The sequence below is a fragment of the Falco biarmicus genome, chromosome 8 (assembly GCF_023638135.1).
Source record: "Falco biarmicus isolate bFalBia1 chromosome 8, bFalBia1.pri, whole genome shotgun sequence".
NCBI lineage: Eukaryota > Metazoa > Chordata > Aves > Falconiformes > Falconidae > Falco > Falco biarmicus.
In genome coordinates this window covers 2,597,932-2,624,737 of record NC_079295.1, presented here as the reverse complement: position 1 = coordinate 2,624,737, position 26,806 = coordinate 2,597,932, and the positions used below count along the sequence as shown (strand labels likewise).

Here is a 26,806-nt window from a genome sequence, read left to right as displayed (position 1 = left end):
TTTTCCATTCTGACTCCGCCTTCTGCCAAACTAACAGTCTCTCCCAACTGCGTGTTTTCTCCAAATGTTAAAAGCACATTTTCTATTCCACTATCAAAGCTGTTAATGAAAATACTGGATAGTTCCAGACCCAGGAGGGAAACGGAAAAACCCCTCACTGCACCTTCCATTTCAGCAACAACCCCTGTATTAATAATGTCCAAAGAGTAGTTTTTCAACTAGTTATGCATCAACACTGTAATATTTTAATAGCCCACTAGTTTGCTGTGAGAATACTTTATGAAAGCTTGTAAAAAGTCTTGCTAACATCAGGATACAGTAATATTTACTGCATGTCCACTATTCACAGGAGATAGCAGGCCATAACGGCAGTAAGTTCTAGTAAAGCACTACACAGCAATTTTGAACAGAAATAAAGGTCAGTGAGATGCTGGAAGAGGTTCCCTGGGGTGGAGCCTCCCCCAGCGGAGGTTTCCATGAACACCACCTGCCCACACAAAAGTCAGAGGACTGTCCTGCGTTCACAGAGCCTGTTACCCTGCTGTAGAAGAGAATTACGATGTTTTGGCGTATTTTACTCTTGAGAAATCTATGCCAGATATTGCCCAGATCCTCCCTAAGTGTTTAAAAACAGTTTGTTCATTTGCTCATTTCAGAATTTTTGGCTGATCTATGTAAAATCAGCCAGATTTTCTTTTTCACCATTTTTAAAGATAGGTATCTCACTTGCAATTTCCCAATCTTAAGGTAATCCATTCTTCCTCTACAAGTTACTACAGACAGCAGCCAGAAATTCAGACCTCTTTAGTCAACTCATTAAATACCGCAGAATGAAACTCCATTTCTTTCTATCCTTGCTATTTCTTTCTTCCATAATATCCCATGGCAATGAGGCATAAAGTCACTTGCAATCAGATCTGAGTACAAGACTAAAATTAGAGGGGCAGCAAACGAAGAAAGAAGCGAAACCCAAGTAACTTGAAGAGCAGAGAGGCGTGAAGGATGGATGAAGAACTGCCAGTCCTTTCACCCACAAATCCAACCGACAGCAAACAACAGCTGTAAGTCAGACAGCGTATCGGACTAAACAACTAAAAATTGCATTAAAGCACGGTCTCTTCCAGTTTGCCCAAACTCCTTTTATTATGTCTATTTTATTTATCCAAGGAGAGATACGACAACAATTTGCATGACAACCTGAAAGAAGCATGGTGTACTGAAGACCTCCATTTTAAAACACAGTCTTGTGTAAACGTGCTGTTACATTTCCAGTGTAACTGTTCAGCCCTCTTCAACACCTCACACTTAAGTTCCACATCTGGATTTTGGAAAACAACCAAAAAAACCCAACCACCCAACCCAGCCACCCCAGGCCACTATCTGAAGTGTAAGCAAAGAACCAGTAAGAGCAACCTCTGTCAGCTGGAAACAGACCTCTGCCAGATCTCCAACAATAATATTAGTTACACTCTAGTATTCTTGGGCAAAAGAGATACCTGATAAATGACTGATAATCAGGAATCCTGGCTGTACCAGAACAAACAAGGTGGTGCTGGTCCACCCTCCTGAGTATTTATTCAACACTTAATGAAGACAGGGCGAGGAGCAGGGCTAAGGGAGGTGACAGGACAGCTGCTGAGTGGACAGTAGAGAAAACGCTCTGAGCTCTAAGAACACCATCGTTCCCAAGGGAGGACAACTAGAAAATTTTTCTTTTTTTCAGTTTTTAAATCATTTGAGAAAGAAAGTCGTGCCTGCTTCTCAGCAGAATAAAAGACCTAAATACAGCTCTGAATACTTGTTTTCAGGTTGAGAATCACAACAGCTCAGCTGGGCCATGTCAGCTGGACAAATGTGGGGTTCTGTTAACCAGCAAAATCTCAACTTGCGATGACACGCAGGAATGAGAGCTGTCAGTGCAACTCAAAGCCAGACGCTGACAGAGAGCTGAGCAGCTCTCAGGACAGCCCACTGGCACTCTGGGTCAGAACAACTACAAACTGCAACCTTGGAAATGCCTTTTCTCTTGGAGAGCTGTTAAACAGGCGCAGAAACTCACCGTTCTGAATGAGGGTCTGCGAGCGCGTGAACCTCCCATGGACAGCTGTCATGTGCAGCGGGCTCTTCCCATCCTTACTCTAACAGAAACAAAACATAAAGCCATTTAGCATGTAAAGCGGTGGTAAAAATTTGAAGTCTCTCAGCTCAACACCTTATAGCTACTCTTCAGACAAAACCTCACTGGCCTCCAAAGTCTGTAGGACCGAATCTGTATGTGACAGTAAGTGCATGCAAGTAAAACAGTTCCTCAGCGATGAGTAGGAAATGGGCTGGACACAGGACCTTACAGCCTGGCTGGACACAGGTATTAATTATTATTATTATTATTAAAGTATTTAAATATTATTAAATATTAATTATTATTTGAAACTTACAGATATACGATGTATTATTCTTGAATATTATTTTTAAATAATGTTTCCCATTCAGTCATTATTTTCCCTAATCCCTGCAAAGAGGGGAATAAAGAAAAGCAAAGGAACCATAAACCTAAGCAGAAGCAGTCTCCGAGATTCAAAAACCAAATCCTGTTTATCAATCTGCATTTTACAGATACATCCCAGAATAAAAGCCACTGCATTAAAAAGCTTTTATTCCTAAATTTCCATGCAATCAAAACCAGGATGTCTACAAAAGACAATCAGAAAACAGGGAAGCTTTGTGAAAGGGAAGGTACAATGAGTAGAGATCAACATTTTGGGTTCTAGAAAAAGAAACTGAGACTGGGGAAACCGAGGAGCTGAGGTAATAGCGAGGGAAGGTGGTCCCAGTCCCACTACTCACATCACATCTTGTTTACCAGCAGGGGGTTTTACATTCATTGGCAAGCACAATCCCTAATTTCATTTTAATAATTCTGAGTTTAAATAGTGCACTGACTATTCACTGATCCCAAGGGACTCGCCAGAGGTGTTAAATGCTAGGAGACCAGTTTTACAGATGGAAAACAGAAACGAAGTTTAAAGCAGTTGAGATCTTATATGAACTCAGAGATCTCAAGTCTTCTGGTAATTATACCAGTACCCTCTGCTGGATTACAGCAAGTCCCTTTCAGCTTCATCGACATGTATTGATTGTATTCAAAAGCATTCAGATACCCTAAAAAGAATCAGACCTTTTAAACTCAGGCTCTAAAATAGGTAAACAAGCAACTTCCAGGTCCTACTTCGCTGGGAAAGTCAAAAGGAGCTTTTTCGAATCAGATGTAATTAAATCTGTACTGTAGGGGCAAGGAAGACACCAGAAAGGAGCAGTTCCTTGACTTACCACCACTCCCTGAGATAACATTTTGACAGAGCTCCCAGGACTATATTTTAGTAGTGGTTCAAGCCTTCAGGAGAGTGGCTGGCCTAGAGTTTAAAGCTGCCCTCATATTTATCAAGGCACTGAGAGCTCCTCTGCCAGGGAGTAATCTCATCCAAAAAGTTCAATGATCAACATTCTTGGCATCACTCTAGCTCCATCAAGGATTTAAAACCATGCTCTAATTCTTATAGTTTCCAGTCTCCTGAGGTATGCAAACAGGGTAAAGTAACACTGAAGAGCTACAACGCAAGTTTTACCTGAATGTTAACATCTGCCCCATTATTCACTAGTAGTTCAAGACACAGTGCTCCGTGAGTGGAGGCAGCAGCAAAATGCAAGGGAGTGAATCCACTATTATTAGGCTGATTTACATTAGCACCATAGTCAATCAGCTCATTAACAACAGAATCCTGACCATTGTAACAGGCAATGTGAAGTGCAGTATTTCCGTAGATGTTCATTTCATCAATCTAAAATGAGACAAGGAGACACAGTTAAAATTACAGACATCAGCTTACCATTTTACATAATGCATCACATACTGCAAATGGAAATAGCTGGAGGCTTGAACTGTCATAGGGCGTATTTCTCACCAGCAAATTTCATTGACAAAAATATACTCGCAGAGAGCTTAATTTGGCATGCTTTACCTTTACTATTATTAACTTTTTATCCTACTGGTGATTTCTAAAAGCCAGTATGAAGCCTAAAGCTGACAGCAGGACTATGTAATGATGATGATGACAAAAGTTCTAACAAGCTGGAAAGCTTTTACATATAAGCGGGGAAAGCAGAATAAACAAAAGCTCACAATCTTTATTAAAAAAAAAAAAAAATTAAACCAGTGACTACTGTATTTTTGTTAACAGAATTAGGCTTAAGAGTTCTTTCCACAGATTTCTTTTGGGAAGGGAGTGAAGGCATCCGAGTAAAGGGAAGGTGAAAATGTACAGCCATTTTCACTTCAATAAGAAACCGCTTCCATTAGCTCAGTATTATAAAGATGTAATTAAGATTATATTACTTGATGACCAACTTGGTATTCAACTGCCGTTCTGTAAAATAGGGCAAGACAGACTGTACAAAAGACTCGGGGATGACATGAATACCCTTCCATGAAATACAGACGTCTCAAAGATCATCTCCCCAGTGGTGGAGAACGTGGAAGTTCAAGGTAGTTATTAGCACAGTACTGCTAATAACAGGAAACACCTATTGCCCTTCAACTTCACAGTCAACAGCCTGTGAACACAGACTTCTGACATTTTTTTGGCAGGTCAAGTCAGCTGAAAATGCAATGGCAAATGCAATGGCTTTATTTGACATCACTGATTAACCAGTGCAGGCTCTTCTGGTCATCTCACTGCTGCTTTGAACCACTGAGTTGACAGTATTACACTAAGAGAAATCTGTGCCCTGAAAAAAAAATTTCTTTTCCAGAGTGAAAATAATCCCTCCATCAGCTACTGAGGAAATACAGGTCCCTAAACTAAATCAGCCTGAACTGCTGTTTATTAAAGTATACAGCGTATATGCTGAGAACAACGGCTCATCATATCAAAGGGAATCTTGAGCCAAGGGAAATTTCACTATTCCATCTTCCTCTGCAGGAATAGCACATATTTCCTGATTTCTTTAGCAAGGCAGCCTGGAATTTACTGTCCGTATCAGGCATTCTTTATTCCAAAACATTTGCTGGCTCTTGAACTAACCGACCACATGAAGCACAAGGTGGTCCTGAAAACAGGTTTTCTTTAGAATCTCTGCCAGTATCTGTAGCAGCATCCATAAGAAAGAAGAAAATAATATGTCCAAATACGGAGAAACATGGAAGCCACGAAGAACAGGTTACCACATACCTCTACCCCCAGGTTAAGAAGGTGTTTCACAATGTTAATCTGCCCATTGGATGCAGCTGCATGAAGTGGGGTGTAACCCTTCTTGTCTTTACAAGTCACTTCTGCACCATGATTAATCAGCAAGGCAACAACTTCCAGGTGACCTTAAAAAGATGAAAGATAGTAAACAATGAGTATACCATCCTACAGCATCACTTCTCCCAGATTACAGCTTTCTTGCTAATGCACTGCCCTTTTTGGTGCTGTTTCACAATGCTCCCACAGTTTTATAAGGGAAAAAAGCCCCATTTTCGTCAATGTTCTTAATCCTAGCTCCAGGCCTTGTCAAGAAAACCATGCATTCACCCTCACCAGATGTGTCAAATATTTCTTTACTGGATTAGTTTTCCAGTCATTAAAAAAACAAAACCACACCTCTTTTCCACTTATTTCTCCAAAAATAACAGTTTGTGCTTTGTTCTCCCTGTTACAGAAAAAACAGTGAGCACACAGGAGCGTGACGATACAAGTCTCCCAAAACAGCATCCTGGTGACATCACCTGCAAACACAACTGGCTAACACTTGTTTTTTGTTAGCAATACAAAATAACTTTAATAAATGAATGCTCTTTTCTAGCACCACTGAGGACAAACAGAAAACTAAATTTCAAGTGAGTGCAGAATCTGATCCAAAGTCTACCAATATAAACACAAGATTTTCTACTGAATCCACTGACCTCTGGATAATGTTTTTGACTCTGCAAAATTGTCTCATTAACTCAAAACTGTGCGAAAAAAATACTGAATATAGATTTACAAATGTTTGAATCTGAACTTATAATCCATACACGTATACTCAGCCTGCAAACTAAAATAATTGCAATAACAGCCACACAGATCGAGAGCTGTCTGCCAGGTTGATGGAACATCTGTCTTCAGGAGTTAAATGCTTAGCCCTGAATCAGATCCTACAGAATATAAGGAAAGAGCTGAACATCTCAAAATGCAGTTTATAACCCACCTGTATCTTCTTTTTCCTCCTCTCCCTGAAGGTGTCAAACCACCTGGCCCGCCTTCCCAGATAGTGCCCCACCACCAAAATTAAACCAAGGCTAACTGAGGAAGTAGTCTTTGTTGCTTCATGTTGAAGCAGAGCTGTCTTTAATAGAATTAAAAATACCGTATGTCAACCACCATATAAATTTGTCCTTTATATGGACATATACGGACATCTGTCCTTTATGATTTGTACAGCACTTCATGACAGAGGCAGCTCCAGTCATGTGCAGGACCTAGGAAACTTTATAGACAAAGTCCAAAGTGCCCAAAGATATTTAAAGCATTCATAAAGCTATGCGAGGGTTTACAGGGTAAGATGCTCAGGTCTCATTATCTAAATTCTGTCCAAATTATGCTACAGCCTCCTAAAACCCATTGCTAACTTAGGCCTTAAACGTTACCTAAATATTCAGAGAAGTACATCATTAATTTCTAAAAAGAATTAAGAGCAAAAGAGATGCGGAATGGCACAGCACATGTAAAAGCCTTTCACCTCTAAAGAGTGGAGTTCAAAGCTCGCTAGCTCAAAAGCCAAATCACAGCTGTTGCCAAGAGTCTTTCCATCTGTCTGTGTATATTAAAAAACCACACAATATGCTTTTCTCACAGTTTGAAATCTCCTATTATCTCATTTCCAAAAGTGCCAGGACTAAAATCAAGATTTTGACAGGTCAGATGAAAGGGTTCCTGGCTGAGGCCACACAACACCTCACAAATTACGATCTGGAATATACTGCTTGGCCCACAAACACTCTTGAACAAGCATGACCACTATCACAGGCAATCTTGTTCTAGTATTTTTAAATTGCAATGCCCCACTGTAAGAAATTTTCCTTTAACTTGAAAGGAATGTTAATATCAATTGATCTAATTAAGCAGTATTTGCTAACACCACTGACGTTCTGAATGGACAAATCAGTTGCTCTTGTCCACTCTGGAATAAAAGATGACAATTTGCTCCTAACAGGAAGAAAGCCTATGGAGCACTTCCTAACAATATCTCAGCTAATAAACACACATAATCAGCAGAATTTATGATATTAATTGCCTGCATTTTATATAAAGTAGTTCTTAGCAAAAACTGACACAAACATAACCTGCAGTTTTTCAAGCCCAAATACACTTCAGGCTGGAGTTAAGAGTCAGAATAAAAAGACCAAAATGAAAAAACCAACACAGAAAGCCACAACCAACTGTCTTAAAAAGGAAATCACAGCCAAGTTCTCACCAGCTGCAAAACCATAAATGGGCAGTGTGTGTCTAGATCAGCTGAACCCTTCCCTCTTCAGGGCAAATACAATGATCACTTGCCACGGCCAGGTCTGCTCTTGTCCGTATCTTAAAACATGCTGTTGGTCTGTGAATAGGAAATTAAAAAGAAGGAGCAGCCGCCCAAGCCTTACCCATGTACGCTGCCCAGTGAAGAGCTCTTCTGTCCTTCTTGTCAAAAGCATTAATGTTTGCCCCCTTGGCTAAGAGCAGGTTCACCATCTAGAAGTAACAACAGCAAGTAAACCAACCCTGTAGATCACACACTCAACAGTTCATTCCAGCAATACAGTTGCGATCACAAAATCCTACTTTTGAATAATAAATTTGTGAATTACACAAATACTGTTCAAAGCTGTGTGCATTAATGATATGGACCGGTGACAGCCACAAGTAACCAGGACAAATTCTGTGTCCACAGAGGGGGCTGAGGGTATGGAGCGCACTGCTACTCCAATGTGCTTCAAATTCAGCTTGGCAAACAACCTGGAAGAGAAACAGGCCTGGAAGAGAAACGTTAACTGCTCTTAGTTTTTGCTGTTAAGACCAATCTAAGGAGTTTTCTTGTGGATTGGGACGAGATTTCTTCAGACTGTGAGGTAACAAACCCTAAAATCTGCTTGATCTCACAACAAGGAGTGTCTATTTCTTGCAACACCACGGTGACTTCTATTAAGTTGTGTGTGCCCATGGCACCAGGCTGCTTCGCACACGACGCTGGCCTTTTAGACAGCATGGCTGAGAGGTGAAAAGCTGCCTTCCCCATTGCCAAGCATCCAACATTAAACATCAGAAAAATCAGGGAAAAAAAGAAAGAGAACTGAAAACTCATTCAACAACTTTCTCAGCAAAACATCCTACAATCGTAAATCACAGAGCTGGATGATTGCCTTCCTCTTGTACACTGCTTTGCCCCAGAGATCAGCTAGTAACGGTATATATTCCATTAACATTTCTGATATACTCTACCCAAAAGATCAGGAACTTTAGACGATGATGGTTAGACTCAAGCATTACTATCTCTTTCCTACAGTGCAGCCAAACAGCATCATCGTTTTACAGGAACTACCATTCCTCTTCCTTCTTTTAATTACAGTAGAACTGAGTAGTTTCTGTTGACAGATGCCTACTGTTCCAGTCTAAGAGTTTTTATTCCATCTCTAGGTCTTCAGGTGTGGAACGGGCAAATGAGGATCCTCGCACTGGGATCTAAAGACGTCAGCAAAACCCTTTACATGGGGGCTTTATTTACAAGAGTATGCTTTGTTCATATAAAAACAGTAATTAGACTAGAAGCGTTTGCTTATGTAAGCAGAAAAAACAGAACTGCATTTTCTAGAACACTAATTAGAAAAGCAGACCGACTGGATCTCACACAGCTGATCATTTCTTCAGCACAAAATGAATCCACCAGTTGTCCCTTCTTTCCATTTGGCCACTCTCATTTTTGCAGGCAGGCAGGCCCAAAAGCGCCATGGACACACCTGGGTGGCCAGAGCTGGTGGCACAGCCAGCTCTCCCAGTCGGTGTGCACACCCCACCTGCGGGCTGGCTCCGCACAGGTACTTCCCAGCCACTGTCTTGTTCCTGCAGGTAGGAAACCTTTTGCAGAGTCTGGAAAGCAGCTGAACGACAGGAATCATTCAGTGGGGGTCAGGGATACGGGGCTCAGTCTAGACCCAGCCACAGCAGGTCACTGTTTGAACTGGGAAAATAAATAAATCAACCAGTGATCAATTACACTCTTAAACAACTGACCTCGATGTGGCCATTGAGAGCTGCATGGTGCAATGCTGTCCGCCCTCCCCGGTCAGAGACGTTGACGCTGCTCAGCATGGGGATGATGACCTCCGCACACTTCACTGCCTTGTTTGCAGCCGCCACGTGCAATGGTGTCTGCCAGTTCTTGTCCCGAGCATTGACATCAGCTGAGTGCTTAATCAACACTTGCACTGCTTCCTGCAATGGCAACACAGTGACATCCACAGCCAAGCAGTTTGAATACGTACCTGGCCCACCTGCTTGGCAGCTTGATCAAATTACCTATGCATATTACTTATGGATATCAGACATGGCCGGGAGGAGGGAAAGAGAACAACATTTACCAAAACAACCTCCCAGGCTAGTGAAATGGTACTGCTGATTCAAATGCCAGAGTACACACCGCCTCTGCTGTCATTTAGAGCAGTGTCCTCACGATCAAAAATTCCCAACTTGATTTTAGGATGCACGAAGCTGCCTATGCAGACAGACCAACCTGTTTGGTTGATTAACCTTCAGTACCTCGGTCATCATAACTGTGCTCTCAGTGAAGAAACTAATGTACTTATTTGAGCTCAGTGTTACAGAAAGTATTTACAAAACAAAAAGTACATCATTATGGAGAGTAAAATCACAGAAAATTGCTGTAAGTTTTATTTATAAACAAGAAAAAGAAGAAAATAAAACAGAGTATGTGCAAACAAAATTTTAGCTTCACAAAAAGATGAGAATCACAGGCAAGGGCTGATGCTGGCGTCCCTAAGTTAGCAGTAGCATTCCTTCCCTCCCCAAGGGCTAAGCACAGGCCAAGGGTCTTCACTGCAACATCCATTCTGTCAGCCTGAGACCAAACAACATCTTTTAAGGTTAAATTTGTTGGTTACAAGTGCATATTTCCCAGTGAGAAAATGTACTTTTCTGTCTTGAGAGACTGCCTTACTGGAGAATTCACGATCTGTTCTTTTCTGCTTCTACTCATGCATCTGCCATTAAATGAGTCAGATGAAAAAACAAGTCACTCTCAAAATTACGGTTTGTTTCTTCTTCTTTTTTTTCCCCACAAACAAACAAAACACAAAGGAACCACTGGGACACAGTAGCATTCAAGCAGCCTTGTCTGCTAATTACAACTCACAGCTGGTAATTGGGAGAGCCCTAGTCCTACATAGTACCTTATTATTTTTCCATAAACTGGAAAGTTTTCTGGCAAGCTCAGCCAAAATTTTATTAGTGAATAAGAAACACATACCGTGTGTTTAAATAGCACTGCTGTACCTAGAATGGCCCAGGAGGGTGCCCGCAGCAACGCTACACCCATTACTAAGATTTTAGTTCTCTGCCCTCAACCGATCCCGGCCGTTTCATTTTCTACAGCCATCTCACAACGTATCCTCTAACAGATTTGTCCTTAGTGACACCGCATCTTGTACAGCACCAACAATGATATCTCACTATTGATGTCTCAACAGGATTTTGATTTTCAATGAAAGGGCTACTATTTTAGAAGTCATTTAAATGTAATTCACTAGAGACCTATCCAGCTGGGACATAAAGTCAGCAGGAACCGACTCTTAATGAAAGAAAGAAAAAGCTACAGAAGAATTTTCAGAAGTAAATACTGAGGACTGAAAAGAGAAAGCTAAAAATATTTACTTTTTAAAAAAACACTTACACATTTTTGTTTACATCTCCAAATCTGCTGCTCTATCAGATTTGGGATCAAAATGTTAGAGTCCTTATGGGGAAGTTTTAATTTTATTCCCTTTGAGAGCATGAGCTATCCCTTTTTTATTAACGTAATTTCTACATGTGCATGCAGTCAGCAGCTGTGGTGTAAGCCTCTGCCTTCAGTGTCTCTAGTTATCCCAAGTCAGCACAGTGAAATCTCTTTACTTTTTCAAACTGGCTACAGCTGAAAGCTGATGCATCCCCTAACAATCCTGCACAGACACACCTAAGGGTTGTTGATTTGTAAACAAACATTTAAAGCCTTAAAGCTCACTTGAAAAGCATTAAGACTTAAGTAAAAACTTGTTCATGCTTTTAATCAATCTATAAAAGGGTGTAAGGAGACAGCTTCTGAATCCTGTGAAAGCTTCATAGCAAAAGATTGATAATAAAACTTAAAACTTGTAGGTGGTCATTCTAAAAGCAACTGTGCTCACAGGAACTTCAAAAACCACTCCGAGTCCTACTGGTCAGCTTCTGGACCATAAATTCTTCTTACCGTCAATGGGAACTAGGAACTCCCCTACTGCTATCCGCTTCTACCATTATCAGTTTTGTCCTATTACACTGAAGCTGCACACTTGTTAGCTTGTGTAATAAAAGCAGCACTGAAAGAGCCTCAGAACGCTGAATCTTGTTCCAAAAATATTACCAGAAGTAGCAATTATCACATAAATAACAAAGAAAAATACCGGGAGAAGAGAGAGATGTGTGTTCATAAAACCTACAGCAGCCCATGAAAAGGCACCAAAGGCTGGCGCCTTCCCCTGCTGCCTCACCACCGTACTGGGGGCTCGCTTGCCCCGCGGTACCACAACTGCTGCACAAGGGAAAACAGTTTCTCATTGTGCAATTGGCCTTCGGCTGACAAAGAGTTAAAGATGAGACGCAGAAAGACACATTTTCTGTTAGGATTGTCACTGACAATAAAAATCATGTACTCTGGCACATCCAGAAAAAGAAACCAAGCACACTGCAATTCCTGCATCGGAAAGATTGTGGCTGTTTTTTAAGGTTTAAGCCTGACCTTTGTTTTCCAGCATGGCTTTTTGTATTTTGCCTCATTACAGCATTCATACTCTATCAGATATTCCTTTCAGAGGGTTTCAGCGGATGCCAGCAGCTGGGAAGCTCAGCCAGCAGCCAAACAATGCCCGAGTTCAGAAGCGAGCCCAGGATTCCTGCCTCCAGGCTTGGCAAGCACTTGGACTTTGACGGAGGTGATTCAAGTCCATCAATCTCTGGAAGACAGCCACCCTCTGTCTCTTTTACAACCCCTCCCCTCATCCCCAGCAGCCAATTTGGTCTGCAGTTGGGCTCACTGTTAACTAAGTATTAGGAGGATAAAAGTATGCAGGGAGGTCCAAAATGGAAAGCCAAAAATGATGGTGCAGTTGAAAACAGTCATGCCTGAGCTGCATTCCTGACAGTTACTGCTGCTCCTTTTTGAGATAGCAACGGAAGAAGTACAACACGATGCCAGAAGATTTCTACTTGTCAAGAAGAAGAAATACGGGCTAACCCTCCTTTATGCATGAATCAAATGCATTAACAAAAAACCTAATGGCTGCCTTGAAATGCAATTAACCAAAACAAACTATGTGGTAATACATGCTGGATCACATACATATATCCACTCCCTTCTGGGACATGCACAGTGTGCATACATCCATATGGATTTATTCCTCTTTACTTCACCACCTGAAGATGATGTGGCCACTGTAGACCCATGTGGACTCTAACCCACTTCAGTCCTGGTCGCCCACTCCACTCCAGCTGACGGTTGCTCAACAGGACTTGCTATGGTGATGTGTAAGCGTTCCACAAGGCAAAAATCAACCACATCAATGCCCAAAGGCAGCTACAACTAACCTGTAAACACTGGCCTCCAGCTGCAGCGCTGAAGGCCCGGCACACCAAAAATGCTTTCCCTGTTTGCATCACTGTGCTGCCTACTACAGCTCTCAGCGGTCTGCTTTCTCCCCCAGCATGTCGTTCACGTGCAAAAGCAGGGTAATCAAATCTTACTCACTTCACTTCTTGAAGCAACTGCTCGATGGAGAGGAGTCAGCCACATATTGTCCTTGGCATTAACACGAGCACCTGCAAGTAAACAGCAGAGGTTACATCCATGCCCTGGGTGCCACACCAAAAGCTTTGCCCAGCTGTTCCCTGAGAGCTGAGCCGTGTGTGGTACTCCGGGTGCTAACCATGACTCTCCTGGCAGCCTGTTCACCTTGAAATGCATTTCCAGATCCCAGATAGATAGGAGCTAAACCATCATTGGGAAAGGAAGGAACTGGACAGGTCAGACTTATCAGGATTAGCTTCGTTTACAGCAAGATTTGTTGCAGAGGATTACATATGTATGTATGTATGTACACGTAAACCTATGTATAGGCATTTTTTTAGATCAGTTGATACAGTACGGGGGAAAAAAGCAACCCTTTGCTCACAGCACTGCTGCTGTCTGCAGGCATAATGAAGGGAATCAGCCTGAACAAGCCATCTCTTGTTCCCAGCTTCATCAGGCAGACCACTAGAAGATGTAACTGCTTCTCTGCTTTGCAAATCTTGCTGGGATCAAGAAAACAGGACCAGGAAATGCTCAGGTTGAGGAGGAAACTGGGCACTGACTACCTTAGCTTCTGTGGGTGTTGTTCAGCAAACATCAGAAGAGGGATGAAGGAGACAATCTGTTCACTGCTAATGTGCACTCCGATAGACAGCTGCACAAGAGGATGGGTTTGGAGTGGCTCGCCAGAAAAAAGGGTAATGGAAGAATATTTAACAACTACAGCAGTTCTGGCTGACTGCAGACAAAAAAAAAAAAAAAAAAAAAAAAGGATTCCTGTATTTGTGTGATAAACCAGATTTGTTTGAAAGAAATATTAAAGCTATTCACTGATGTGATACCCCAGAAAGGAACTCTAGTGGAAAGGACTAGAGCAACTAGGACTAGAGCAACTAGTTTTAAAAAGGACTTAACCTGAAAATGTGCCTCTCAGGTCTGTAGGTAGCAGTACTAGTCTGAGAAGATCAGCATATGCAGGAAAAAATTTAGAGGAGCACAAGCATCATGCACATCGCCTGGATGAGCCTCTGAACTTCTTGAACAAAGAGATTCTTAAGCTTCATTTTGCATCATAACTTAAATGTATACAAAAGCCTGTGATTAATAGATCACACTCTCTGAATCAGAAGTACTTTCCAAGAGCCTTTTCTCAGGATCATCACGGTGCTTGCCTCTGAATCACAGTGGTTACTGGGAATTGTGCTAGATAATCAGAGAAGAAACAAGTTATTTCATATTTCCACAAGGTGGATATTGTTTTTTGGCTGCAAGAAAAAGAAATGCACTTTTTTAACTATTGCAACAATTAGAGGCAATCCTCCCAACTCACCTCAGAACCTGGTACCTGGTGTACAACCTGCCCTCTGGAAAAAAACCCTTTAGAAAAGAAAATAGTTTCAAAGAGTTTTCTAATGAATCTGTCTAAGCAAGGAAGCTGTTAGCCTCTTTTGTCTTCACCGAGAAGGCCATAAATTATGGTTGACAGGCATTAGTATCCTGCTCTTTGCCTACCTGCCCGAGGCTCTGGAGACACTCTGGAAGGCAACAACCTCCTGAACTGTCCCGAGGCACCTTCCCTTACACTGATCTGGCCTAGCAGGGGTCCTGGGGACACAAATTGCCCAGACGGATTCCTAATTATTGCCACCAGAGACCTCTTTTGGGGTTTCAAAATTTATTTTGTATTTGCCTTGGGGTTTTGCCTGATGTTCTTAACTAAGGTTTCTTTTCGTTTATTTCTACCCATTCACTAACTCCTACAAGCAGATGGTTGCAAATCAGAAAGGCTTATGTGTGGAGTAGCAAAGTGTGACAAACATACCATTCCTCGGTATTCAACAACTCCAGTAGCACTGGTGAATATGAAGATGGTTAGAAAACCTAGGGAAGTGTTTCTGTCCGTAGCTATTCATGCCTCTCACTGATCCACTTACCCTTTGAGAAACTGAAATAGTTGCCAAGAAAACAGCTAAAGAAAATAATAAAAGCAAAACCATACCAGTATAAATAAAGTAACACACAGCATGCTGTCAGCCTTTTCTTCCTCAGCTGCTTTGCACATCCCTTTACCTATTTGTGCTTTGGGGCTCTTTACGTGACAAAGTGGATATGCTCTTACATATCTAATTCAGTGCATCAGCTGAATACGTTTGTGATTTCCGATTTTAAAGAGCTGCACAATTCATCTGTTGCCTGTTACAAGAGCTGCTGTTGTCCTTTTACTGAGGTGCACATTTTCTGAAGAGACATGTCAAAATGTTTCCCTCTGAGCTGCCCATTTCTTTCACCAAAATTCAGCTTTTAAGTTCCCAGCAGTTTCTTGCAAGCAATAGTTAATGACAACGAAAAAACTTAACCAGCACTGATGCACTTCCTCAGGGACATAAAATATCTGCCATTTCAAAGGAGATCAAGCAGAGGCACCCAGCGAGCAATGCCCACGTTTTCAAAGGTGTTCTCTATGCTTCACAGGCTTGAATGTCCACCCTGTGACAGCCTGGGGCATAGCACTTTGAAAGCACTGGCTAACACAGAAATCCAACTCCAAAGACTAAGTGCCCTACAACATGCTAAGGCACTTAAAACGAACTGTGCCCAAAAATCAGAAGCTTAAATTTTCAAGTCCATCTACAATGTTTTCCCAAAGTCACCCAGAAATTCAGTGCCCCTCTCTTCACTCTGGACCAAGTACCTTAACCATGTTTCGATGCACTTCCTACAATACTCCATGAATTAATCTGTGTATTTACAAGGACAGAGAGGCCTGATAACACACTCAACATGGTGTATGTGGTGTCCTTCGTATCCTTGGAAAGATGAGCTGCTTTAAACAGTTCCCCTTAACATCCTTTCAGGTAGCCACAGCACCCACTCACCCCAAAAAACATCCACTTAAACCCCTCCTCTCTCCAGAGAAAAGCTGTTTCTCAGCCCCATCCCCTGCACTCTGCCCTCGGGAGGGCTTGTACCCATGGGCCTGAAGGCTTGGCTGTTGGATTTGCTCTGTGAGGCTGAATTAGACAACATGATATATAACATTACAGATAAAATCAACTGAGAGGAAACTTTCTGTAATCCACTTTTCTTTAATATGTCTGTTTTGTAATCTTTGCCATCTTTCACTCCCAAATTTTTCTGCCAAAAGAGGAAATAAATCTGTTCTTTTGAGATCTGAAATAAACAACCCGATGCCGACTTTCAGGAATAAAGTTAACATGTCTTTATCCAACCAAAGTACAATTTTCCATCCAGCCACATCTGCCAAATCCACAGGTCCCCAATAAATCTGGATTCTGCAGTCTAAACCTCTGAAATTAGGGATGGTCAATGGAGGAAGGAAATTCTAGTCTTTAACCTATTAATGATATTATTAACGTGCACCTTTCCAACTTCTGTTATGTGACACAGCAACAGACACACAAAAATGTAAGGAATAACACCACCACCCCCAACCTGACAAATAATACAAAGCAAAGACCAGCACAAATAAAATGTAACAGAGCGGCACCACCCGGCAGATGGAACTGGGGCCCACAACGTGGCAGCCACACAGCGTCGTGCTGGAGGTGAGCACGGAAACCCAAGAGCCGCATGCCAGGAACAGGAGGTCGGGCAGGATCTCCCTGAACGCAAGTCCGAGTCACTTGCCCAGGAGGGAGATGGCCTGGGGATCCCCCAGGTGGGGTCACTCAGGAAGGAGAGAGGGGACAGCCCTGGGACACCCTCCAGACTTTCACCCGAGGGGAATGCCCAAAAGCCCCAAGGAGAGGAGTGTGGAAGCCCGGGGACAGGCAGGGAGCAGGCTGCCTCTCCAGCCCACCTAGCCCTTAGCCCGCCCTACGAGGAAGCGCTGGTTACACAGCACCTTCCCCTGCTGCCCACACAACCGCGATGGGCCAGAACGCGCTGCCCACAGGACAGTCTCCCCTCCAAACCTGCGCGGCAGAGCTCACCAGGAACCCTCCCAAACCACAGTGGGGTCTGCCCTCCTCCTCAGGTGCTGTGCAGTTTATGAAGGACAGACGTCAATACTGCACGCACGCCCCCAGCACATAAAACTTCTCGCCAGGAAGCTCGGAGCCATCTGAAATAGCGAGGCATGGTGATAACTGCCCAGATCGCAAGCTCCGCGGTGGAGAACAAGGCGTAAGGGACTGAGCTCACACGTTACGCCCTCGAGCACCAGCTCAGAGCCCAGGATGGGAAGAGGCACCGGCACAAATGAGAAAGGAGCTTGTATTTGCCCAGACAGTTCATCTTGCACATCCATCATGCGCCATCACACAGAGCTTCGTTTACGTGAGATGGCTGGTTACCCTGGTCCTTCTTGACAGAAAGGAGGAGAAAGAGAAGGGCTCAAAGCTCCCTGCTTTCACATAGCCTGGAAAAACAAAACCACATAGCCCGTTTCCCCAGTCTGAACCATATGATTACAGATCAGACCTTTGAGCTGGTGTAAATCTACCTAGCTCTGACATTTAATGGGCCGGGGTGATTCATACCAGTTGAGGGATCTGGCACTCTCTCTCCTATATCCATTCCAAACAGACTGCATTTCAGTGGCTACCTAGAAAGCCATTTCTGGTCTGTCTCCAACCACCTGGGCAGAAGTTTTATTCATTAGACACTACATTTATTTGTGCTGCCATCAGTTTGTGGGCCACAAATCTCAGAATGTACATATTTCATTTAATTTCTCTCCTGAGCCCTGTACAAAATGCAATGGGTTGCTACTCTCCCTAGCTTCTGCTCATGCTGGGAATATTATTTTTTGATGCCAACAGCAAACATTTTGTGCTTTCTCTCTGTGAGAACACCCTTTCATTTTAAATCAGACAACAAAGTTTTTCTGCTTATGTAACTAAATGTTACGATCAGATTAATCTTTTATGATACGCTTTCACTAAGACAGTTTACTGAATGAAGCGGTGAAGCAGAGGGAAGGTGCTGCAGTTGCCTTTGGAGCCTAGTTCACAGAGAGATCATAGTAACAAAGAATTGTTTATAATAACCCGTAAATCTGCTCCTCAAAACCTCACAAACCTCCAAACCTGCTCTTGGATACAAGTACTCATGCTCACCATAAGCAATGATACTTCAGAGATTAAAGGACAACAAACAGGTAGAGTATGCAACACCAGATTAATTGTGCCTCATGCTGAGCTGGTTGGGAAAGCTCCACACAGTTCCTGCAGACTGAACCCCAGCACAGTCCCACTGACACGAAGTCCGATTTTTAAAAGTCCATATTCGAAGTTTTTCACACTCATTTGGATATATAGAAAAGGATGAGGATGTATCATTGGCATTTCATGCTGTGACCAGACAAACGCTACAGCCCGTGGATGACACTTTGGCAGTGAGGTGCTGGAACTATAGTGTCCCAGGAGAACACTAGAACGTCTCCTTCCCTCATTAGCAACACAACCGAAAACAAGAATGTTCACCAGGACATTTTTAGATGTCATTGGGATTCAGGGGAGGAATGGGCAGAACGGCTTCACCTTTCTGTTTATGGGATATTGCCTGTGCTGTTATTGTAAAACTTCTAAAAACCGACATTGCTCCTGCAATCTTCTCACGGCACAGTGGAACAACAGTATGTGACAAATGACATGCACTGCAAGAATATGTGCACAGATTAACTATATTAACTCTCACCTCCCAGTGAAGAAAATTATGTTTACATTTAGCATAATGAAAACTCATCCAAGCATAACCTGTCAGCAGAGGAATGTTCATTTAAATCATTCTGCTGGCATCAGGGTTAGAGCAGAAAGATCTGATGTATCATGTATGTCCAACTAGTCACCCTCATTAAACAATTAAACAACTGAAAAATCCCCCCAAAATACAGAGAGGAAACGCATTAGCTACAGGGAACTGAATTCTCACTTTCTGCCTTCTCCAGGTGTGGTTAGGCTGGTAATCTGAAGAAATATGTTTGTGCGGTCTGTGTGTGCCTGTCAGCAGCCTGATCGAATCGTGAAACTGGCTGGTGCTCTAAGCAGGGGGCTGGATCAGGTAACTCTAGAAAAGCCTCCCAGCCGAAATTATTCTAGGATTCGAGGCTGAAAATCAGAAGGTGCCTTGCAGTCATAGGACTGATAGTTCTGAAATAACTTTCTAAAAAAACCATGCAACTCATTTAAAGAACTCTAATAATCTGTGAAACCAATCATATAGCTTGCACGGGGCTACATGTTTGTACCATAATGTTCCTTTCAATCCCACATTCTTAAATCCCCATAAGCTTTACCCTTACAGTTCTCTGGTTTAGAAAAGCACCGCCTTTGAAATCTGGAAGCACATCCAGCAGCTTGCCATGAATCATGTGTACTTCTTGAGAGATGTCTGCTTTATGCTTTGTTCTGACATATTTCAGTTGTGGTTTCTGTCACTGCAACAGTCTGCAAACATTTTTTGATTTTTTTTTTTTGTTTACATACATCCTACTGCACAGTTTCTATTCTCCAAATCAACTTCCTGACTCTTAGAATCATGTTTCTAATGTAAATACCACTTAACAATTCATCCAAACTAATTCATAACTTTTTTGCTATTATTCTGTAATAATTTTTGCTTAACAGGAATTCCTGCCTTGTACTCCAGGACGTGAGCCCACATTTCAAATACGCATTTCAGCAAGTTTCTGAATCCACAAATATTGTCAGTTTGAACGCTTCAGAAGTTTTTAAAAACTAGTTCGTTTATTAATTCCAGTCAGTCACAGTGCATGTTTTATAATTGTATCACCAAATTTAAATACATTTCCTAAGTTTGCAACAACTGCAACCAGCTCCATGAAACTCAGAAATCATAGCACTGCCCAAAGCTCACTCATATATGCTTTGCTGGGTATTCCTTGGAGCTTTAAAATTACCTAATTTAGCAGTTAATAACAGGGAGGGACACTGCCTTACCAGACAAAATGAGAAGCTCGATGATGTCTGCATCCCCCAGGAATGACGCAACATGAAGAGGAGTTCGTTTCTCAGCATCCTACAAAACCACAGAATGTCCAGTTATAAAACATGGTCAGTAACTGCAAGCATCACCGTTACTAAAAGAGCAACAAATTTCTATATAGTGTTTGTTTTTCTAGGTGTATTTCTGCTTATAATTAGAAATGCAATCTCAACCAGTGAAACAACAAAATTCAAGGCCTAAACAACACACTTCCTCCCAGTAAACCTCAACTTTTCTATCACTTGGTTCTACCAGACTTTGCAGAGACATGGTCCGTACCCTGATACCCTGTTTTCAGGTAGATCAAATCAAATCAAATCTAAAATGAGGAAAGACATCACCCTTGGGCCTCTTTTGGAAACTTTTTCCACTCTAAGCACTGCAGCAACATCATTCAAACGCTTCTGGACATCAGACTTAGTAATGCAGTTTGGATCAACAATGTAACACTCAGAAGGGTCTCTGGGGAATGGTTTGGGACCACACACTAGGTCTGGATGCAATCCTCTTAGCCTACAAAGGTTCTTGTAGAGCATTTAGCCTGGTTGTCCATGGCAGCCCAAAATGGGCTTGTACACCCTGAATGACCTTTAAACACAAATAAAAGCAATACTACCAGTCGGTTTTCTGTCCTTAAACTTAGAAGAATGGCTAAAAATCATATACACAACTTCTGAAATCCATCTACTTTTATTTGATTTCTGTAATTTTCAGCCCTAGGGAGTCACATTGTCAAGATTTTTTTTTTTCTGACTTCAAGGGGTGTAAATATAGTGTTTACAAAACCTCCTTTCCTTTACTACTTTATTCAGATGATTCCAGAGCATAGGCTTTTAAAAGAAATTGCTAAACACTGCAATATGGACAACAAAAATCACAAGAACTGCTAATAGTGCTAATCATGCTATTTGACCCCTGTTGCCAGTCCTAAACATACTTAGTTTCAGTTTCCTAACCACTAATACAAAAGAAATTCTAAAAGACTTACCAATGAAACTTACCAAATTACAACCTACCAACATTAAATGTCGTAAGCTGGTAACAGGTTCAACAGTTCCTGCAAATACCAACACAGAAACCCTACTGGTATTTACACTCTCTCCCTGAAACACATCCCTGAGCCTGTCAAGTAAAATACCACTTTTAATATGCCTGGGAGGTCATCAGCTGCAAGCTATTTTGGACTATCTTCAAAGTATCCTTTAAATGTGGACAAACCAGTGCAGCGGAACCGTTTGTCATGTGAAGGCTGAAAACTTGTTTTCCAGCACTGGGAGGCACAGCACCACCGATCACCAGAATAAGTTACATTTAACTTTTATATTTGTGTGTTTTTTCAAACATACATGATGTCTGTAGTCCTCAGACGCTGCTGCAGTGGGTTTTGATCTTACATACTGGGCACGCACATAAAACGCTCAAGAGACAGATCCTGTTGACACCCTGGTTGTCACAGGTCAGAGGGAAAGATATCTTGGAGAACTTCACCTCCTCTCGTGGTAGGCAAATGACAACAATATTAAGCAGTGTCCATCTAGCAGTGTCCGCTCAGGAACTGTAACCACAAGCCAGACTCTCTCCTGTGCTCAGTTCCTAAGACATAATCCTCCATGGAGTAGCTTTCACAGGCCACGTGAGACCTTCTGGGAGTATTGCTTAACATTACCTGTCCTAAGGCTATCCATGGCAAAAGATACGCTAAGAGTGATCGAACATCTGTACAAAAGTAGAATCAGATTTAATAATTTTTTAGCTTGCTCATTGTGATGCATGAATCTCTCTTTAGCACAACGCAGTATTTGTAATAGCTATGGTACCTGTCAGTGATAGATTTTGTGGCAGCTTCTTGCAACACAGCCAAGTTTGGCAACAGACCAGAGCAGTTGGAAGGTGCACGCGACAAGACAAGACCAAGCAATGTTCTCTATCAGGGAACCAAGGCTATTCAGTGCTTCCCCAATTATAAGCAGCATTTTATACTAAACTGTAAATCTAGTGGAAATTTGATAATCGAGGGAGGAAAGGACATGAAACAGAAAAAGTAGAACTTTTATCCTTCTGTAACAGGAATAACTCTGTAAGTATTCTCAGCTTTCACTTTTTAAAATCAATGCAACATCCTATCAAATTAAGTGAGAATCAAGTCTCCAGAAAAAGATGGGTTTAGTGCCAAAACAGAATATAAGCTTTACTTCTCCAAGAGGAAAAAAACCCTAAATTTTCTCCTATTTTATGATTAGTTCACCCTCAGATGAACCAGCAGATGACAACACAGGACGTGCGGCACAGAAAGTCAAACACACCGAGACACCCTACAGGCAACGTTCTCAGCAGCCTGGGGAGAAGCCCCCGCACTCGCCTGCAGCCGAGGGTGTACATGAGCAACGCAGCCGCCAGACACCCTCGGGTTCCTGGCTGCGCCCTGCACATGGCTGATGGGACCAGAGGGACCAGGGCATCTGCCCCTCCAGCCGCACGCCCTGCGCCCCCCCGGCGCTGTGCCCCCTCCAGCGAGGCCGAAGCAGCTCCCTGGCTGTGCCCCTGGCCCGGGCACCGACACCCGCCCAGCTACGGCTGACCCTGCGGCATGATGGCAGTAAAAGGAGTGTAAATATATACAAGTATAAATAAGTCAGTCAGTAACGATATAAAGACTGAAAGCTACCAGCGGGGAGAGAGGAGTAATGAGTATTTGTCATTGCCACAAAGGCCTGGCAGTACCCCAAACCTGAACATGCGGTATCAAGGCAAGGAAAGGGAGGGGGGGGGGAGCAGGGCAGGGAATGATACCAGGATTACAAACAGCATCAAGACAAATAATCAGACCTGCTTCAAGTGCAGCTCTCAGAGGAACAAAATGTCAGTAAGAGACAGTAGATAAGCTAAACAATGCCACTAGAAAATCATGCTGAGATGAGATAAACACCCCCTCCCCCAGAGCTGTATTTGTGACATACTAGCTCACAGAAGAGATGCTGCTGCACGTTAACGTTACCTTACACACTGTCTTCAAAAAAGTACCGATGAAGGAAATGAAGAATTTAACAAACAGGCAACCGAGTATATTCAAGAACAATATAGAACAATATAGAACAATACAGAACAAACAGCAAGAACACTCAACACATGCTTAAACTGTTCAAGTGATCACAGTGACACTGATAAGGCCCTTCACAAGTCTAAAGTTAGGGTAGTCCTTAAGTGCCTCACCAGGTCAGCGCCTTAGAGCACATGTAGGTGTACATGAAGTAGAATGCGAAGTACATGAAGCAGAACAGTGGCTGGGATGAATCATATCAACATATGTAAAATATTCAGGCATATTGAGAACAAGGTCAACAGCTTCTCAACACAGCCAACATCTGAAAGGAGATGAGGGAGTTGAACTTTTACATCAACTGCAGCTGTTCAGATCAGATGTTTGGGACAGTTATTTTAAAATTATAATTTTAATATAATTTTAAATTATAAATCATAATTATATATTATATAGACAATTATAATATAGATATTAAAATGTAAATGCAACTGCTACAGAAAATAAAAGTCTGTATCCTCTTTCTGTCACCAGACTGCCTGAGCAGCCAACAGGAATAGTTCAGCACAGAAGGAGTTAATGCACCACAGAAACAGAGTTCCCGGTTTCATTGGTAAGGAGTGTTTGGATTCCCAACCACCTTCAAGCTGCCAGGGATCTGCCTAGTGGCAAAATAAACTACAGTATATTAGAGGCACATGTGAATGGCTGCAACTTCCATTGATACAAGTCTAACCGAAACAGTAACAGAAACAAACCTCCTGCCCGTCCACTCCATTTACTGTCCTTACATCTGAGGACACCGTATTTGAATAGCACGAAGTAGCTGGCACCATCAAAAACCCCAAATATTCAGATACAACTTGACTTTAGGAAAATTAAATATTGGGAACCAGTTAGGAACTACAGAAGAGGCTAAAAGCAAATGCACAGCAGCTTCTTGGGCTATTTACAACTGTTCAGAGCCAAAAGCTGATGCTGCACAAAGAAGATCTCTGCTGCTTCAGGATTTCCTCCTCCTCACAGATTCTTTTATTAAACCCTCTAATACACAAAAATCGAAATACCTAACTGTGAGTAACAGCAGGGAAGTCAAAGTCAAGCTGTGTAACTTATGCCTGGTGCTCTTTTGCACAGAAATTCCCATCTGAAAACACAGATCCTGGTTCCAGCACCTCTCATCTCCGCAGTCTTCAGTTCAGCCTCAGAAACAAAAACTTTCCTGGACTGTTTTTAATTGCCAAGTGCCCATGACATGGAAAAGACAAATACTTGGATCTTCTGGAGACACAAAAAATTATCTTCTCCCCCACCCCCGCATCTAACACTTTCCTTCCATGAGGCTGACAGTAGCTTTTATGCTAGAAAAAAGTAACTTTTAAAATTAATTACTAATCCTAAATCGAGACTGTAGAAACTGTTATCCTAATTAATGGAAATATTTTAATGTTTACAGCAGGAAGTTTCCAATGTAAGGCTTAATAGATAGTATTAAATAACTCCTCCGTTTTTATAAATGCAATATTGATTTTTTGGGGAGGAGAGGTGATGGCATAACAGGGGTCCTCAAACCTTTAACCAGGGGGCCGGCGCAGATGCAGTGGCAGGCAGTCATCTGCGGCTGCTTGGTTTCCCCCCACAACCCCGGGCGGGGGGGAGGGGTTCTGTAAATACGGGGGGGCCGGATTGAGGACCCTGGGGGGCCGTATCCAGCCCGTGGGCCATAGTTTGAGGACCCCTGGCACAGGAGCATACATCATTCGTGCGTAGATGGGAAAAGCAGATTTAGAAAATTCAAGTATTTCAGGCTGATGTTGCTGCCTTTGAAGAAAATAAAGCAGCTACAGCCAAACCCTGCCATGAGTTTTTAATGGCCTATACATCCTTAACTGTCTCAAACATTTTGAGCACACCAATAAAATGAATTACCAGCACAGATACATATAATTTAGCATGCACCAGTATACTAGCATGCTGTACAAAGCAACTCGGAATATTTCAGGCTCTCAGTAAACTCAAGCAGAATCTTCTTCACAGTTCACACATTTTCTTTATAATATATACAAAATCGTATTTATTTTCTAAAAGAAAAAATATTTTAGTCTAAATAAGTGTCATACTGGTTACCTTGCAGACATCAATGCAATTTGATATTGTTTTCTTACATAACTGGGAATTGTTCATAATTTCAGTCTGCAGAAAAAAAAAATATTCTCCATCACTTCCCACTTAAATTAACGGCATATCAAACAGCACTACTAGAGGCTAGATACACACTGAAAACACAGCTGCTACCCAGCACCAAACTGTCATACTGTGTTCAAGGCAGAAGCCCCCCAAAGTTCCTTTACTAAATCCTCTGGAAGACTTTCCAGCACAGCAGAACTACATCTAGAAGAGAAGCATTTACTTCCAGGATAGCTTTATCCTCCTGCAAGACCCCACAGCGCCAAGAAGACACTCATCGTTCCTCGGGTGAGAGGAGAGACAAGGGTCTGGTTCCCAACATTACTGAAATACCACATCACAGCCTCTCTTAGTCCCAAGTCCAACATGTCACTCCAAACCGAACGGCAAGCTGTTCTTCACATCGGCTAGCCCAAGCATGCAAAGCCTTCCAGACTCACAATCCTAAATGTGTGCACACTTGTACCCCCTCAAAATGCATGCTCAGCAATACTACAGAAATGTGTATAACGTGTGTGTGTGTGTGAAGACCTGGATGAAGCCTGAATCCTTCAGACAAAAGCAGTCCTGCAAATCTGTGCCTTATCAAGCAGGCTAATGAGAAAAAACCCACATAATAAACAGTATGCACCCATGTCTCTCCATGAGGACCTTCTCCTTGCTCTCCTTATCCTGGAATAAAGCACGCTGTACATACATGGTCCGCACGCAAGGCCTTGCGCCTGCCTTTCCTCCACAGAGCTGCTCTGCAGCTGGGAACAGGCAGGCGACAGCTCCGTGGGGCTGGAGCCCACCTCCCACCTGCCCCGCCGGCAGTGCTGCAGCCCACCCCGCTCTGCCAGCTTCGCAGCTCTGCTCTTTGTTAAAGCAAGCCAAATTCAGCTAAACCATCACCTTCTCCTAACCTGTCTTGTTTGGGCAAAAGTGGGTGGGGGAGCGTTTGCACAAGCTCTGCATGCCCATGAGCGGTGAGAAGAAGGAGCTGTTCCAGCTGGCAGAGCATCAAGGCAAGAGGCTACAAGGGCCGAGCCCGGAAGGCTGAACCAGCAGTCCTGCCCCAACAGCAGGCACAGAAGCAACTAAGTTTTAGGAAAGCAGATGCTGCCTTCAACAGTCTCTCTGGTGGGGTGAGGGGGTGATATTAATTACTTTCCCAGAATTATGAATGCAATAGAATAGAATACAATTCTGGGGACATCAAAGTTTTGCATATATTTTACTTTTTAGGGCTCTATCCAAGAGAAAACGCAGGATTAGGGGATAAAGAGTGAAAACAGAGGCCGGAAAAAATGTCTGGTTTGGCTTGCAAACGTCACATTAGTTATGCAGAAGAACACTGGAAGGGTTTTTTGCCTTTTTTATTTGGCTTTGAATATTTTGAAGGGAAACTAAACTGAAAGACTGAGCTAAGCATGGAAATTTTATGGGAAGGATTTTTGTTTGGTAGAAAATCATGACATTGCACATAAGAACTGGACTCCACAGACACAGGGTGCTGCACAGCTGCATGTATTACAG

At 42.5% G+C, this 26,806-nt stretch overlaps 1 protein-coding gene across 6 annotated transcripts in view; it reads right to left on the bottom strand.

Moving 5' to 3' along the window:
- The window catches only part of ANKRD44 (ankyrin repeat domain 44), a 143,412-nt gene that overhangs the window by 49,582 nt on the left and 67,024 nt on the right, over window positions 1-26,806 (bottom strand). For all 6 annotated transcript variants that reach the window (XR_008823432.1, XM_056348474.1, XM_056348477.1 and 3 more), the window contains exons 3-9: window positions 20,019-20,097; window positions 13,054-13,124; window positions 9,291-9,491; window positions 7,667-7,754; window positions 5,226-5,368; window positions 3,624-3,836; window positions 2,060-2,138 (exon numbers count right to left, since the gene is read on the bottom strand). Coding sequence is in view for 5 of the 6 variants with exons in the window: in XM_056348474.1 (XP_056204449.1) it covers window positions 2,060-2,138; window positions 3,624-3,836; window positions 5,226-5,368; window positions 7,667-7,754; window positions 9,291-9,491; window positions 13,054-13,124; window positions 20,019-20,097 (874 nt within the window). In the remaining variant the exon portion in view is untranslated. The remainder of the gene's footprint in view (window positions 1-2,059; window positions 2,139-3,623; window positions 3,837-5,225; window positions 5,369-7,666; window positions 7,755-9,290; window positions 9,492-13,053; window positions 13,125-20,018; window positions 20,098-26,806) is intronic.